A 17,051-nucleotide genomic window follows, 5' to 3' on the forward strand; every position below is an offset into this window, starting at 1 on the left:
CAACTAAGTCAGTTGCTGCCTTGCTGGCCCCACTCCCACCCCAACCCCAGGTTAGTTAGTGGCTAGGTTTGGTTCGGCTTTGCCATGAAGATAAGTCAGACAGAAGTGGGTAGCAGTATGTGGATAATCTCAATCTTTCCATCATTATTTAACCCCGGCCTTGATTTCCTTCATTAGCAGACAATCTAAAATTTTCTGCATATTAAAACTAAGTACATACTAAAAACCTAAGATGGAAGCAGTCTCTGAACCCTATGTGTGTGGCTTTGGTAATTACTATCACTTGAGATCCTTATAAACTAACTCCTTCTCTGCATCCATATCCAGAGGAAATCTCCTTTCCCCACTTTGTGGAAAACATTATCTGTCATTTATGTGTATGTAAATTATGTCTTAGAACAAACTACTAAACTATAGTCTTTATCACCATCTACAGAGTGTCTGGGATTCATGCACTATATGAATATTTATAATCATATTCTTAGTTCCAGTTGTGCCCAGTAGTATTATTAGCACATATATGGGTTATTTTCTTTAACAGCAATTTAAATAGCATGTTCTGTGTGTTTGGCGTTGTGCCAGACACTTTGCAGATATTATTGACTCATCTAATCCAATACAATTTATCTAATACCAATTCTGTAAGGTAGGAAAGTGAGACATGGAGCTTAAGCGAGCTGGCCATGGTCACCCAGTTGGTGGGTATGTTGTTGGAGCCTGAGTCCCTTGTGAAATACTTAAGAACAGTCAGATGCAAATTTTCTTAGAGAAGTATAAAAACACTTGGGCTCATAATACATTTTAGCTAAGAATCAATCCTAGCTTGTGGAATACACATGCATAGATACATTTATTGGTGGGCCCAAATGTCAGAGAAAATAAGAGAACTGCATATTAGATTGGTGTTGCCATTTTAAAAATCAGAAGTGGCAGTATTCCATATTCAGGATTTCTTGTGACCAGCGCTTTTGTTCCGTTTAAGTTGTGAAGTCAAAACAGAATATCCTCTTGCTCATCTGCAGCCGAACATTCAAATAAACAGGGTGGCCTCCTCTAGTTCAGTCAACTAAAAGCTATTGGTCCCCACAAGGTAAACAGTAACAAGTATGGATGTAAACAGCAAGGAGGTTAAATGGCATCTGCCTTCTCTCCACCCACCTCTCAGAGTATATATTCTGGTTGGGACATGCAACATATACAGGTGGAAACTTCACCCTGAACCCCAAGGGTGTTTAAAAGCAGTATGAATTGAGAACCAGAATGTTTTAGATATAGATGCTCATCCAGCCCCACTATTTCATAGGCAGAAGGTTGAGATCCAGAAAGGGAGGACTTACCTAGGGTCATACAGCATTGCTTTCCAAATGAGCAGATTAGACAGTAAACAGGGAAGCACAAAGAAGCTTGGCCTTGGAGACCTAGGACCTAACTTGTAGACCTGCTGACCTGTAAAAGAGGGCAGGTGATTTCAGTGATTTGGAAAGTCCCTTCCAATTCTGAAATGTTCTGGGCTCTGTCTGAGTCATGTTTGGGGAGAGGGCAAAGTCAATAGATATGGTCTCCCAAAGTAAATTGGTGTCTCTTAGACTTGGGTGTTATGAAATGCCTAGGACAATGTGCAGTTTTGGTACTGCCAAAACAATAAATAGTCATTCAGTGAGTGAGTGAACATTTTTCTGAATTAAGAGTCATTCTGGTTCAGAGCACCATTCCCTCTGAACTCCCTGTGGGGAGGTGGAATGAACAGTGGGATGTTGACAGAGGAGTGCCACTAGGAACATGTTAGGCAGAGGCCCATCTTGGCTGGTGTTGCTTTAAAGGTGGGTAGAAAGGCCCAGGCCAGCACATAGCCTCAGAGAAGGAGTGGGGGTTAAGACAGTGCCCAGGAGGCCACACCTTCTTGGGCTCAATCCCCAGGAGCCAGTATCAGGCCGGGTCAGGAGCATCCACACCCTCATTGATGAGCTTAAGAAGAGCAAAAAGCTTATGTGCAGAGATGACTCAGGCCCAAAGAAACAAGAAAATCTTGATTTAATGCCAGCAGGGTGCTCCCAGTTCTTTCGTGGGCACAGCCAGCCTTCTAAGCACAGTTCACCAAGTAGAGATGAAGAAAGGGAAGGCTGGGAAGGTATGGGAGGCACAGTCCTAGGACATGGTCCTGCTTTTTGTCCTCTCGGCCTGTCTGGCACAGCTGGGACAACTCTCCTGCTCATACAACCTCAGCGTTTTATTAAAGAACAGATGAGCATTTTCCCTCACCTGGATGGAACGCACAGAAACACACCCAGAAGCGCAGGGATTGTTGAGGACTTAAGGGGTTTGTAAGGAACCATCGCTGTTCAGGAGGCCAGGAGGTCAGCATAGCAAGGTCAGCCAAGGTAGTTTGACTTCCATCCTGAGCCCTTGCAAGGCCCTTCCTCCCTTGGAGGCAGAAGGGAGTTATTGGGGTGTGGGTTTCTGTTAAGGAGGTTGGAAGAAAGCGTTCTACCCACACCGTGCTGCCCCTGTGCATGCTCATGTTCCCCACTCAGGGCACATCTGGAGCTAACTATGACCAGAACTCAACATAATCCAAGGAACCATCCCAGGCAATTAATTGACTTTGGGAACCAACCCTGGTATAAGGGCAGGGAGCCTGAGTGGGCCAGGAGCAGCTAGCTTCAATGGCTAGGGAGTTTAGGATCTCTAGGCTAGTAACAGATGGACCAGTGTCCCCCTGAGGACATTTTTGGCAGGACCAAAGGGTGAAGAAGGCTGAGATTTTGGAATCAGATGTGCAAGATTTTGAATCTCAGTCCATCAGCCATGTGACCTTGGGAAAATTACTTCTCTGGCAAATTTCCTCATTTGTTTAAAAAAGGAGTTTTTACATGGTTGTTGTGAGAACTAGAAGTAAGTAAGTGTGTGTGTGTGTGTGTGTGTGTGTGTGTGTGTTGCTTGATTGGTACAAGCATTCCATACCTTGTCACCATTATCACTAGAGACCATAACACTTAGATTTTTATCTGAGCAGATTTGGGTTGCTGACATTTTTCATCACGTGAATTTCCTTTGCATGCCTGAGAAGTAAAAAATACCATCCTCCATGTGAAACTTTTTGTACTCAAAGCTTGGGCGCCATATTAAATATACAGACAGCCTCCTCCCCACCCTATATTTGACCACTTTTCTCTAACTCAGGAATATTACTACATGTTTCATTTTGCAATACATCATAAAGTGGCCAACTTGTTGATACAGAGTTCTACATGTTAGGATTTTTGTCCTCCTATCTTTGCATCTCTTAGTCACTTTGTTGCCATATGGCTCGATGATAAATCATTTTGTGAACTAATATAGATTGCCAGTTGAAATAAAACCTATCTAAATTCCTGAGGCATTCATAATCACAGTGTGGAATAATTTAGTCTGTAATTTTGTGGCTACATGGAGAGTTTCTTCTAAGAGTTTTTAAGCCAAAAAATGGCATTGTGGGAAAATTATAATTACAACAAGTAACCATGAAACCATTTTCATTAAAAGTTATTATTTAATTCATTTAAAATACCAAAATGGTAGGCCATGGTCCACTTACTATTTGAGATCACAAAATCCCAGTTCTATAAAGAAATGGGAGAAACCTTTAGAGTTGGATATAACATAGTGTTGCCAGAAATTCTGGGTTTGAAAAATAGTGGGTTCCTATAGGAATAAGACCACCTCAGTGAACTCTCCTTTGCATGTTCTACATGCAAACAAAACAGCTTGTATCATGCACCACTACAGCTTATATCATGCACCACTCTGTAAAATATATAAGGCCAACATCAGTGTTCATTGAAGTCTTCCAGCAACTATAATCCTTAATAATCTTAATTACCATACAGAAAATTGGGACCATTTCTTAAATTGCCTTGTTAATACATCATTTCAAATGTGCACATACATGATAATTACCAGTGGATAATACTGAAACAGTCAGAGGGTGCTAGATGCCTCATATTGACTGGTATTGTCTTTCTCTCTCACACACCCCAAAACCAGACTGGAGGGAGGATGTTTGTGGTTACTGGATCCCAGAGTACCGCTACTCTTCAGAAATTGTTCTTTTTGGAAATTTGAGTTTCTGGGTTCTAAGAATCATAGTTTTACCCAGTTACGTCACTCCAGGGAAAAGCAGACTGGACCACATGCTCTAAGCAGTGGGTTTGTGAGGAGGGCCTGGTAGGGACAAATGACCTGCTGGGGGCAGAGGCAGCCCGACATGCCTTTCGTCTCCTCTCTTGTAAAATGGGAGGACTGTTTACGGCCTGTTCAGTGACATATTACAGCCCCTTGTTACTGCACACTTTTGTAAACTGTAAAATATAAGCTGAAATGAGGGGACTATAACATAGAATGCCTTTTTCCTGGGCCACAGCCCTTGCCCCACCCGGCAAGGACAGAGAGAGAAGAATTAAGTAGTTAGTTAAGCAAGAGGTTGAATGAGGGGCTCCTGGATCCCTGTGTCCCATCCCAACCAGCCAGGCACCCACTCCAAGCTGCTCTGGGAATTTGCTCTTTCATTAACCTTGAGGCAGGGAGGGAACTTTGTTTAATTCTCTGTGTGGTTCCTGTTCTGAAGTGGAGAAGGAGCAGAGTAGCCAAGAGGATACATTTTCATGGAAAATGTTTCTTGTTTATTTTTTTTCTTTTTATTTTATAAAATGCCTCTGGAAGGAGATAATAAATAAACAAAAACAGCGAATACACTCCTTTCTGCAAGTCCGCAGCCAGAGAAAAATGAAAAAGCACATGACAAATAAAAGGGAATCCCCCCTCCATTTTCTCCTTTTCATTCTATTTTCTGATAAGAATGGAGGAGGAGAGCTCTGAGCCAGGCCTGCTTTCCGTGCATCACAGGGCAAATTGGGCATCTCTCTTAGAAGTACGATAAATCAAATCATTATGGGTCTCTATAGTCCCTCTCCAGAGGGGACTCCACAGTGCTGTCGCTGCCTGAAAACACCCTTCCCACTGTTGGGAAGAGGTCCTCAGGAGCAGGGCAGCCTACCTGAGTTTTAGTCATTTGTAAGGTCTGATGATACCCAACAAGGAGGGGAATCTGTACATAAAGAAATCTCTCCTCTCTGCCACAGTATAATTTTGTATAAGGGATGAGGGGACCCAAAGCACAGCAGGCAGACTTCCTTGACCTCAAACTCCAAGTGTCCAGAGACCAGCCTTTCAGAGATTGAGCCCTATGGGCTCTGTCAGCCATTCCTTGTGTGGAAAGAAAGTGACCCAGCAGCCAAGCATGGTGGCGCTCGCCTGTAATCCCAGTAAGTCAGGAAGCTGAGGCAGGAGGATCACAAGTTCAAGGCCAGCCTCAGCAACTTAGCAAGACCCTGTCTCAAAATAAAAAATAACAAGGGCCCGGGATGTGGTTCAGTGGGAAAGTGCCCCTGGGTTCAATCCCCAGTACCAGGAAAAAAAAATATATATATATATATATATATATTTTTTTTTTTTTTTTAAAGTACCACAGCCTCACACCAGCCCCTCGCTTATCTACTGATCTGTAAATTCTGTTCATCACTAAAAATGTTATGTGGGGATGTCCCCTTCTTGCTTTTATTAATACTAGACAAGTGAAGAAGAAGAAGAGTTAGAGGAAGAGGAGGAGGACCTGGAGGAAGACAGGAAATCCACAAAAGAAGAAGAGAGTGAACCCCCAAAGTCCCCGGAGCCACCACCAGTCCCTGTCTTGGCTCCCACCGAGGGACCACCCCTGCAGGCCCTTGGCCAGCCCTCCGGCTCCTTCATCTGTGAAATGCCTAACTGTGGGGCTGTAAGTGTCTGTGTTGTCCAGGGATCTGGAACAAGTGAGGGCCATGCAGCTGCCCTAACTGTAAGAGATGATGCATTTTTGAAAGGCTATACTTTGAGCAATGAAAATTTGGTAGAGGCCACTCCATGTGGCCATAGTTCTCTTATTCATTAAGTCAAGATATTTATGGCATGTATTTTTTGTCAAGCACAATGCTATGGTTAGAGGACATAAAGAAGGTCCCTAACCTGGCTCAATGGCCCATGCCTGTAATCCCAGCAACTAGATAGGCTGAGGCAGAAGGATCACAAGTTCGAGGCCAGCCTCAGCAACTTAGCAAGATCCTGTCTCAAAATAAAAAATAAAAAGGCCTGGGGATGTAGTTCAGTGATAGTGCCTTCTGGGTTCAATCCCAGTACCACATACACACACATTCAATCCTCAAGCTGTGTGTGATTCCGAGCTCTGTAGCAGGGCTAGGGAAGTAGCTCAATGGTAGAGCATTTGCCTAGAATGTTCAAGGTTCTGGGTTTATTTCCCAGCACAAAAAAGAAAGACACAAAACTAACCAGGTGTAGTGGAGCTCGCCTATAATTCCAGCAGTTCAGGAGCCTGGGGTAGGAAGATCACAAGTTTGAGGCCAACTCAGCAAGATTCTGTCTCAAAATAAAAAAATGGCTGGGGTTGTATCTCAGTGATAAAGTGCTCCTGGGTTCAATCTTCAGTACTGCAAAAATAAATAAATGAAAAACTTCAAAGCAAGCTGTGGCCTTCAGAAAGCCCACTGATTCTTAGTGCCTCTGAACCTCCTGGGCTGCATGTCACCCAAGGTTGTGCCCTGTCAGCATGCATTTAAATGAACAAGGGCACCTCCAGACAGGATCACCCTTTCATAAATGCAATTACTTGCCCCACTGCCTGTAGTTTTACCTATCTTGAAGGTTTTGCATCTCATATTCCATAAAGTGTTACTAATTCAAATGTCACTAATTTGAAATTTGAGAAGGTTGTTATAAAGATTTAGCTAAAGTTTGTCTTTGTATTCTGTGGGGACAGAAAGATTGACCTAGCAAATTAATTATGTAAACACCTGAAAGGGAGTCTGTGTAACCACCTAGACTCATTCCCTGCACTAAAGAAGGGCCTTACAGAAGCTGTGCCAGGCCGTCAAAGGCTCCATGCATATTTTAAAGGAAAATTTTAAAGGTTCTTTTGGACTTCAGGTTTCCACTTGCCTCCCCCACTAGTATAAATTGGGGAGCTTTTCCCAAATCAGGTTTCTTAAAGCCGGGCATACCTGGACAGGCAAATTTTAGAGATATTATCCCAAAATGAGGATGCTGTTCCTTTACAGTGAAGCCCCTGTCCTCAAGTTAGTGCTCTTGTCTTATGTTTGTTTAATATAGAGTGTATCAAATGCTGCTTATTGAGTCTGTCACTTAGATGAAAGAAGCAACAGTCTTTAAAATATTCATAAAGCAGAAATGTATTGATTTACATTTAAGAAAAAAGTTTTTTAAAAATGTATACATTTTGCATTAGCTGTGAAGAGAATGGAACCTGCCAACTTCTTTCCATCTGGGTTATTTAATGACCCGGCCTCTTCACTCTGTCACTGCCATTGTGCATGGAGTGCTTCAGTTCAGGGATGATTAAGATGTGACTTTAAATGACAACATCTCTTGGGGAATTTGTTCAGAAATTGGATACTTCCTCAATTCATAGTTAGAGTGTACTGTAAATTTTTTACTGAGTGGGAAGTCATCTTTTACTCAGCCCCATCAGAAAAGCTCAGCAAGACAGATATTTTTTAATGACTTTTTAAAATCAAAGTGGGGAAAGCATGCTGATATTTTTCTTTGCATAACAATAGAGGCTGTAGTTGTCAAATCAGTGATAGATTTTGTTTTTCTCTGTAAGACAATAAACACGGCTTGTGGATGAACACAGAGCAGCCCCTAGAGCTGGGCAGCTTGATGGGCTTCCCTGTTAGCTGTTAACCTTCATAAGCTGGAAGTCCGGGCTCTTGGGATTCAGGGGTATGGATTGCAGTGGTCCTGAACTGAGGACCCAAGAACATTCCATTCCCCTAAGAACATTTGGCCATGTCTGGAGCTATTTTCATCGGGACTATGGAGGTGCTACTGGCACCTGGTGGGTAGAGGCCAGAAGTGCTGCTAAATATCTGGCAGTGCACAGGACAGTCCCCACAGTGAAGAATCACCCAGCCCCACGTATCCGTAGTGCTGAGGCAACAACTCCTGCTTTATGGAATCTTCAAAAAGACTTGCAGGTTCTTTCCCTTTGTATTATCCTGTATTGAAATGTGGGGGTCTTAAACACTGCTTAAACTATGAGCTTCTGAGATTGGGGTGTGGCTCAGTGGCAAAGCACCAGTACATGAGGTCCTGGGTTCCAGCCCTAGCACTGGTGGTTGGGGGAGGGGGTTAAGCAATGGGCTATTGATTGAGGCTGTACATAAGGTAGAGAGTGTGCCAGAGCACCTCATCAATGTCCTTCCCACTCTTCCTGGGGGTGTTAGAGCTTCCTGGACAGAGACAGGGCTGAGTAAGTGGGCTGGATTCTGGTCTGCTCCGTTTCAGCCAGAGCATCTCTGCTTTTCATCTGAGTTTGGGGTAAGACCTAATTCTTTAATAAAAAAGGAAGGAATTGGCTTTTAGCCAAAAAAAAAAAAAACAAGTTTTGAAAGCTGGTCCAACCCCCTCATTTTACATATGGGGGAAAAAATGAGATGTCCCAAAGGGAAATGGCCTAAGAGCCACCTGTGAGTTAAGACAAGCTGGATGTAGACCCCCAGTCTCCTGAATTTAAGATGGTGCCTTTGTCCTTTACGCATGTGCCACGTTGCCTCTCCTCTCAGGTTATGACAATGATGGGGTTTGGGTTGGCACAGCATTTGCAGTTGTGGTATTTGAGCTTGGCTTTCTGTGGCATAAGCCCAGAGTTTGCTTAGATAAAACGCTTGTGCCTGTCATTAGACACTGTTTCATGTATCACTGTTTTACCAATGAGTAACTAATAACCCTAATTTCCTTTTCAGGACTGTAGATGTCATGTCACTCCCTTTCTTCCCCAGGTGTTCAGCTCCCGACAGGCACTGAATGGCCATGCCCGCATCCATGGTGGCACCAACCAGGTGACCAAGACTCGAGGTGCTGTCCCCTCTGGGAAGCAGAAGCCTGGCGGCACCCAGAGTGGATATTGCTCTGTGAAGAGTTCACCTTCTCACAGCACCACCAGTGGCGAGACAGACCCCACCACCATCTTCCCCTGCAAGGAGTGTGGCAAGTAGGTGCACTTGTACCAAGGTCTGAACCACAGTGGATGATGGCTCTGTAGGGGCCAGGCCAACACAGTCTGAGGTTTCATCAGCTAGTGGAAGAACCTAGAGTCTTCATGCCATATTTAGAATCTGTAAGGTGGACCATCTCTCTGACTCAGAAAATGGCCATTCTGGTGTCCTAGAAGGACAAACATCTTCAGAGAGCAAACCTCTAGTGACAAACTTCATTTCTTTGCAGAAATGTGTGGAATGCCAATTTCCACTTTCTCCGTGCACACCCAAACTGTATTCACTAATGGCACTTAGCTTTGCATCCCTGCTGAGTTTTTTGAGAATGGCTCCAGAGCAGCTAATCAGGAGCTCTCTATAGCAGAGGTGGGCAAAACATCACATGCCTTCCACCACCGCTCGCTCCTGCACCCAGGGCAGACATCACTAATCAAGCACCACACTCACGGCTATCACATTAAGACAGGGCCTCAGATTCTTTTGATGATCATGCTTCAAGTTTATACAACCAGTTGATTAGAGTTGATACATGGATAAAACCTATTTGTTATCCCTGCCCTCTTAGGGATAGTTTATAACAACTAAAGGGGAAACTTGATAGTAGGTAGTAATAAAAACAGCTAACATTTACTGAGTATTTACTTCATGTACATGAACTCAGTTCTCACACAGAAACTTCATATGATGCATTTGCTGTCTTTATCCTTGTTTTACAAATAAGGATTTAAAGTTAGGTAAAATGCCTTGCCTCAGGCCACACTGCCAGTGAAGAACAGAACCAAGATTTGAACCCAGCCAGTCTATAGGCACAGCCTGAGTTCCTGCCATTACTCTTTCCTTTGGTTTGCTTTGTTTGCTTACCTTAGGAAGAAAATATCATTGATGGTAAGGTGCATAGTTCTCTCATGGAATTCTAGGAGAGTTCCAGTTTCCTTCCCAGTGAGTGACTTGAGGGCATTTCATGGTCATGCCGATCCTTCAGGAGCCTCACTGAGTTTCTCTTCCCATGACCTCCAGTGCCTCAAACACAAGAAATGTCACCTGGAGAGACACCAACCAGGATGAGGCTGAAATTGCCAAGAAAGCATCTCTAGTTACATAAGTGAAACCAGTTGGAGACCTCTCCTTCCACATCCTCACAGAATGTATCCGGCAGCATTATAGTAGCTGCCATCAATCAGTCAGTCCTCGTTATTTGCCTGGCACTATTTTAAAGAATTTTTGCATGTATTGACTCATTTACTCTTTAGAACACCTTACGAGGCGGTGCTCTTAGTCACTCTTAGTAAGCTGAAACTAAGGCACGGAAAGTTTAGGCCACGTTGGGGTACAAAGCACGCTGTCTGGGCCAGCCTTGTGTGCTTAGCTTCTAGGCCAAGCTGCCTCTGTGTAAACCTGATTCAGTTCTGGGGAACCCACCACAGAGCACTGGACCCACATCCCCCCTACCCCTTGTGGAGCCAAGGATGGGAGAGGAGGGTTTAGGTGTTGGTCTCCTCCTCTGTGCTTTCAAAGCATGGATATGACGTCATCTTCTCCCCCACCCCCCAACACACACACATTGAGGGAGCCGCAGATTGAATGAGTCCACAGTCTGATCATCAAGCTTATTTGCTTGGAGGAAGGTTACACCACCCCAAGCTCAGTTCTCTCCCACTTGTCTAGGAATAGAAGTGTGGGGACAGTGGAGTCTTCCCAGTCCCCTCTGAGAGAAGCCCATACCTTCCACTTATTCCGTTCAAACAGGTTATAACTTCTTATTCCACCAGGTGGAGACAAAGGACACTTTAACAAAAATTCTTACAGCGTGATCATACCTAGTCTGAAACTCTGAATCCAAAATCATTAAAAATTATTGTATAAAAGTACTGTCCGGTCATGTGTGTAAGGTATATATGAAACAAATGAATTTGTGTTTAGACTTGGGTTCCACTCCCAAGAATCTTTTATGTATATACAAATATTTTAAAATAAATAAATAAATAAATATATATATATATATATACACACACACACACACACACACACACACACACACACACACACAATCTGAAACACACACACACACATACAAAATCTGAAACAGTTATGGGCCCAAGTCTTTTGATAAGAGATATTCAACCTGTGTTTCATGCTTTATGACTGTCTTTCAGTGGCATGATTAAAACTTTTCTCATTTTTATGTTGCTTGGGTTCTTTTTCTACCAAAAGTCCAGTTAAAATTTTATGGAAAATAGAACTACTTTTTGTGGTTTTTCCATCCTGGGAATGATATTAGGTAAATGTTCACAGATGCCTCCTTTAGTAACTGGAATTATGTTTATTACATTAAACAATTTTCAGTATGTCTAGATGGAATTCATCAACCCTGTTTAACTTGGGCTTTAGAAATCAGGCTTTTGGGTTTATTGTTTGTTTGTTTATCCTTTATGAACTTGGAAGTAAATAATAATAATAATAATAATAATAATAGAGTACTTATGTACCCTATTCATAAACATAGTCTCCCTTCTGGGCAAACTTTTTTCTGGAAAATGTTCCTGTTAGTAAATACATTAGGCCTTGCAGACCATCCTGTCTGTGCGTCAGCTACTCAGCCCTGCCCTGGTAGCACAAAAGCAGCCAGAAACAGAACAAACAAATCCACATGGCTGCATTTTGTTAAAAGTTTATTTATAAAAAATAGGCTAGATTTGATCCGCTGACCATAGTTTTCAGGCCTCTGGTTAAGAATAACCTCCCAAATATGATGACTATCCTTTTATCCTAGGACTTCTCAACCTTAGCACTCTTGACATCTGCATATGGTAACTACTTGCCGGGGAACAGGCTTCTTCTGCAAAGTAGAATTCTCTCAGCATCCCTGGCCTCTGTCCACTTAATGTCAGAAGAACTCTTCCCCCAACCAAAAATGTCTCCAGACATTGCCCAGTGTTGTCTGGGAGGGCATAATCACCCCCAGCTGGGACCCACTTTTAGTCTTAGTAGAAAATTATAATATGATGGCCAATAAGAAGGGGTTTTCAATGAAAAGACATGGTCGATGCATCTCAGAAGTCAAACATCAAGAAGATAGAAGTGAGGCCATTGAAATTGGAAGTACAGGGTTCCCTGTGACCTTGAGAAGGACAGTCAGATTGAAGTGGAGAAAACAAGAGGCTGATTTTAGAGGGCAGAGGAGAGAAAGGGCGATGCACCAAGTATGTGCAGAAAGATCCTTCAACTACCTTAACTGGAAGAACGAGGACAGAGGCCAGGGCAGATGTTGGGTTGTTTATGATGGGGACTCTCTGAGCTCAATAGTATGATTGGGGATTCTCTGTTGGAGAGGGCATGGTTAGTGATGTGGAGGCAGAGAGGCTGAAGGAGGAGAAAGAACACTTGTTCCAGACCCCAGAAGGACCCAAAGACCTTCTCAAAGGCCTTATCCATTGTCCTGGGAAGGAGCCTAATCATGCCATCAGTGTGTTTCTGTTCCCATTCCTCTTCCTCTAATGCTTGGAGAGGAGGAAAAGGAGGTGATAGGCCACAGCAAGAGAATGCCCTAAAACTCTGTCATAGCCACCCCAAACCAGATGTCCAACCTGCACCCCCATTCCCCATAGGACACTGGGATCTTCAGGAACTCAGATCTCCTTGTAAATTTACGTGCTTTTTTTTTCTTCATTTTTAGAGTCTTCTTCAAGATCAAAAGCCGAAATGCACACATGAAGACTCACAGGCAACAGGAGGAGCAGCAGAGGCAAAAGGCTCAGAAGGCAGCTTTTGCAGCAGAAATGGCAGCCACAATCGAGAGGACTACGGGGTCGGTGGGGACGCCAGGGCTCCTGCCTCTGGACCAGCTGGGTCTGATCAAGCCCATCAAGGATGCAGATACCCTTGATGACGACGTGGTCCAGCAGCTGGGAGGCGTCATGGAAGAGGCTGAGGTCGTGGACACCGATCTTCTCTTAGATGACCAAGATTCAGTTTTGCTTCAGGGTGACGCGGAACTCTAAAGCCCTGTTTGTTGCTTAGAGACAGTGAGAACCCACTGCCTCCGTCTTTATTAATCAGGAAACCTGGACTACCGGCTTGTTTTGTAACCCTTTTAAACTACCTGTTTAAAAAGTGGTCGTTTTATTCAGGTTTAGAAAAAAAAATCCAGTTTCTTTTCCTTTTTTTTTTTTTTAAATTGTTGGGGGGGTTGGGGGAATAAATAATTGGCACAACTATCTTTAAGAGGTGTTTCATCTGGGCTACATCCTCACAAGATCATTCCCAGCAGGGAGTGGACTTGGCGTCCTGTTCCGTTGCTTTCAGATGTCAACCATCCTGGTTGCCTTCTATCCCAAAGCTTGCCGTGCGTGTGCGTGTGCGTGTATGTGTGTGTGTGCGTGTGTGAAGCAGGCTACGCTCTTCATGCTGGGGCCTTGGCCATTTTTTCCCACCAAGAGTTATTTTTCTGTTCAGATCTGTCAGGAATTGTTCTTTTTCCTCCACCAAAAAAAAAAACAGATCAGAAGAACCTATTCTTTTTGCAATGCTGTTCACGGTCAGTGGAGTTCTGAAATTACTTTGTGCCACTTGAAAGATCGATGAAAACAACACTCACTGGGAATTTGCTGTAATTCGTGTCTGCTGGACTGAAGTTTACCTAGATACCAGCTAAGAGAGGGTTTTCTAACAGGTCATGATCACAAACACGAAGGAAGTAGCTTGGAAGGCCAACAAAAATAGTTTCAGATACACTTTTGCTTCAATGTTTGCATTCAAACAATGAATGTATTCATTACAAGTCACTTACCAAAGCACTTCGAGACTTCACAAAGCTGCATGACTTTGCTCTGCCTCCTCCTGCCCCTGCCAGCAGGGTTGCTGTTTGTACTTGAAGGCAATAAACTTTGTAATCCTTCAAAAATGTCAATATCCGGGCTATTGAACTGAGTCAGACTGACCCATCCCACTGTTAGCGCAAAAGTCAGACCGGGACTTAGCCCTGGCAAGGAGGGGATCTGCTCCTCTTGGCCCCTTTTCAGTGTTAATGCCACATGACCTCTGGAGCAAGTGTTCTCAGGCCTCTCCCCTCCCTCAGTAGCTACCCAGCTCCACAGAAAGGTGGCAATCACTCTGGGCCACTTTGCTGGCACAGTAATAGCTGGTCATCAGACAGAAAATCAGTAGAGGCATGAGGACAGGACCTGAGCATACTTTAAATTTGACTTTGCAAAAACATTTAACACACACTCACGGGGGCCCACTGTGACCTGTCATAGCCCCACACAGGCAGTGGTTTCTGAATCTCAGGAAAGCCACAGACAGAAGAAAAATACAAAGATTTTCTCATTTCCAGCATTCTGTTTTCAGAGAAGATATCTTGGAGATTTCCTTCCTCTTTAAGGGAAAAAAAAAAAAAAAAAAAAACTGCTTTGTTTGCTGCCATTTCAACAGGTTAATCTATCCTGTTGTTTTATCTAAGCAGTTCTGAGTTAAGAACTGCCTGGGCATCAGGCACCAGCTTGGTGGCAGAGTTATTACAGAACCATTGCAAATGTCGTGTCATCAGCAGATCTTGAAGTGACCTCCTTCTGGTCTGAGGGTGAGCCTGGAATGGTTTCTGCCATTGGTCTGTAGAAGCTTATCAAAAGACCAAATGCCCAGAAAAATGTTTATAAAGCAAATGTATCCCTTATATTTGGAGACTTGCTCGGCTGTTCCAGTTTTAAACATTAAAAATAAACTGAGTTGTCACAGCAAAAAATATAATGCACAATTTAATTTTAATTTTCCATGCAGTATAGGGTAAGGATCTTGGACTTGAAATAACCAAAGAACTCCTCCTTAATGAGACAGTTCAAATACCTGAATTAGTATTTCTTGACTATCAAAGAATTGACTTCCTAGTATAATATATTGCACTTACTTTTTTTTTTTTTTTTTCTGGAATGATCTGCCTGCATGGATGTATTGTGTTTTTGCGTCCCCCACCCACCCACCCCAAAGAACTTTTCTTCCTAATGGTTAATGTCTTCAACACGGTTACTGTTTACTATCAGATGGTTTTTCATTAGTGAATTTAGACCTCTTTGAGAAAGCTTGTATATAAAAAGTTAACAGATATATTTTATGGAAAAACCCATCTTATTTTCAAATATATTTAACTGCTGTTATATTTTATTAGAGGAAGGTTGTAAATATTTTCTAGGAGTTCTATTGTAAAGAAAAGTATTTTTGAAAAAAATTAATGTAATAAAAATGAAAACATTTTTAAATAGCGGCTGTGATTGCTTCCTGTTCTGGCTTCTTTATGTTCTGTTCTCAACAGATGACTTGCATGGCTTCCATATCGGGATGTAACTTATTCAGGTTTGCACTATTATCAGTTGACATCTTAATATTCAGTGTGCTTAACTGTATTTTCCCAGAATGCAGGTCCCTTAGTCCATATCAAAGCACTATGTATAGCATATTCATAATTTTTCTTTTGTAATGTGTGTATTTTTAATAAGGATTTTATGTAACATTTTGGCAAAAAGAGGACAGTATTTTCTAGTGAATTTTATAACATTTTGCTAAAAATGTTTCTTCCTAGGTCAGTTTTTGTTAAGGTGAACCAAAAGTCTTATTTTACCAGGGGTTTAAAAAAGTTTGAAGCTTGAAAGCAAAGTTATATTTAAACATCATATGTAACAAATAAATAAAGATGTTTTATAGACTTGTCCTAAAAAGGTGCATTCCTTAAAAAAAATAATAATAATAACTGGGGCATTGTAGGTTGTTTCCCCACCTGAGTGTTAAGCATTTTTTAAAATTATCACAATACTTTTTCAGGAAGAGAACCGGGAGAATTTTACTTCAGTTCCAGTCATTTACCTTAGAAATTTATTACAGTTCCTAGAGACGGGCATTCATCAAAATAGAAATGTAACCAAATACACGCTGTCCTATTTATTTGTGAAAACCTGATTCAATATTGCATCAGCTGCTCTGAAAATAAAATATTATCTTTCTGAGTTTCATTTGGCTTAAATATTCCTTTTTTCTAGCCACTGGAATGACTTTTCAATGCCTAATAAGTGCTACTTGGTTTATGTTGACACAGGTTTGAGAGGCCGGCTGGTCACATTTCATTCTCATTGAAGTACCCCCCTCCAGCCCTACTCCAGAAACCAGGATGCACATTTCTGCTCCTCAAGCAGTGGATGGGCCACCTCAAGATGTGACATACTCTAACTAGTATTGTTCAAGCTCAGTATTACCTATAGGAGTCTACAGTAAGCCACAGATCTGTGTCTGCCCTGATTTATTTCCATATTATAGGTGGATTTGCAAATGTCAATGTGTGTTTGCTTTTTTTGGTGGAGGGGACAGGTACCTGATATTGAACTCAGGGGCACTTGGCTGCTGAGCCACATCCCCATCCCTATTTTTTATTTTATTTAGAGACAGGGTCCCTCTGAGTTGCCTAGTGCCTCACTTTTGCTGAGGCTGGCTTTGAACTAGCTATCCTCTTGCCTCTCAGCCTCTGGGATTACAGGCATGTGCTACTTCGCCTGGCCACTGCAAAAAAAAATAATATCCAGAAAAAACAAACAGGTACCTGGTTTGATCCAGATTCACTGTTGGGAAGAGCAAAGTTCAAGCTTTCTTAATATTCTGAACTTCCTCGCCTTCACCCACACATTTGCAGCAATTTACAGCAGGTGCCCAGTAACTATTTGTTAATTACTTTTCTAGTTTTCCAGGAATGCTGGGGAGGCAGGGGGGTACAACCTCAAATCAATTCAGTGTTCCATGATTTCCCAGTCTGTTTTCCTTGGCGACAGCCAGTCTGCTGAGTTGTATGTGTTCTAGAAATGTGGATGAATTTTAATGTTGACAAAAACTAACCCTAATTAGACATTTTAAGAAATTGAATAAAACATTCCTAAATGAGTGGATAAGTGATCTTTGTCTTATTTTTGCAGTGCT

The 17,051-nt window shown here is 42.5% G+C and overlaps 1 protein-coding gene across 5 annotated transcripts in view; it reads left to right on the plus strand.

Annotated features, from left to right (window-relative positions):
- Positions 1–13,909, plus strand: part of Trerf1 (transcriptional regulating factor 1) — a 66,549-nt gene extending 52,640 nt beyond the window's left edge. For 3 of the 5 annotated variants that reach the window (XM_076860154.1, XM_076860156.1, XM_076860158.1), the window contains 3 exons: positions 5,606–5,809; positions 8,886–9,097; positions 12,775–13,909. In XM_076860154.1, the coding sequence (XP_076716269.1) occupies positions 5,606–5,809; positions 8,886–9,097; positions 12,775–13,099 (741 nt within the window). In that variant the 3' untranslated portion in view covers positions 13,100–13,909. Of the gene's footprint in view, positions 1–5,605; positions 5,810–8,849; positions 9,098–12,774 lie in introns of all 5 variants that reach the window. The other 2 variants (XM_076860155.1, XM_076860157.1) reach the window with 1 other exon arrangement.
- Positions 13,910–17,051: the final 3,142 nt, after the last annotated feature.

This window comes from Callospermophilus lateralis, chromosome 6, assembly GCF_048772815.1.
Source record: "Callospermophilus lateralis isolate mCalLat2 chromosome 6, mCalLat2.hap1, whole genome shotgun sequence".
Lineage (NCBI taxonomy): Eukaryota > Metazoa > Chordata > Mammalia > Rodentia > Sciuridae > Callospermophilus > Callospermophilus lateralis.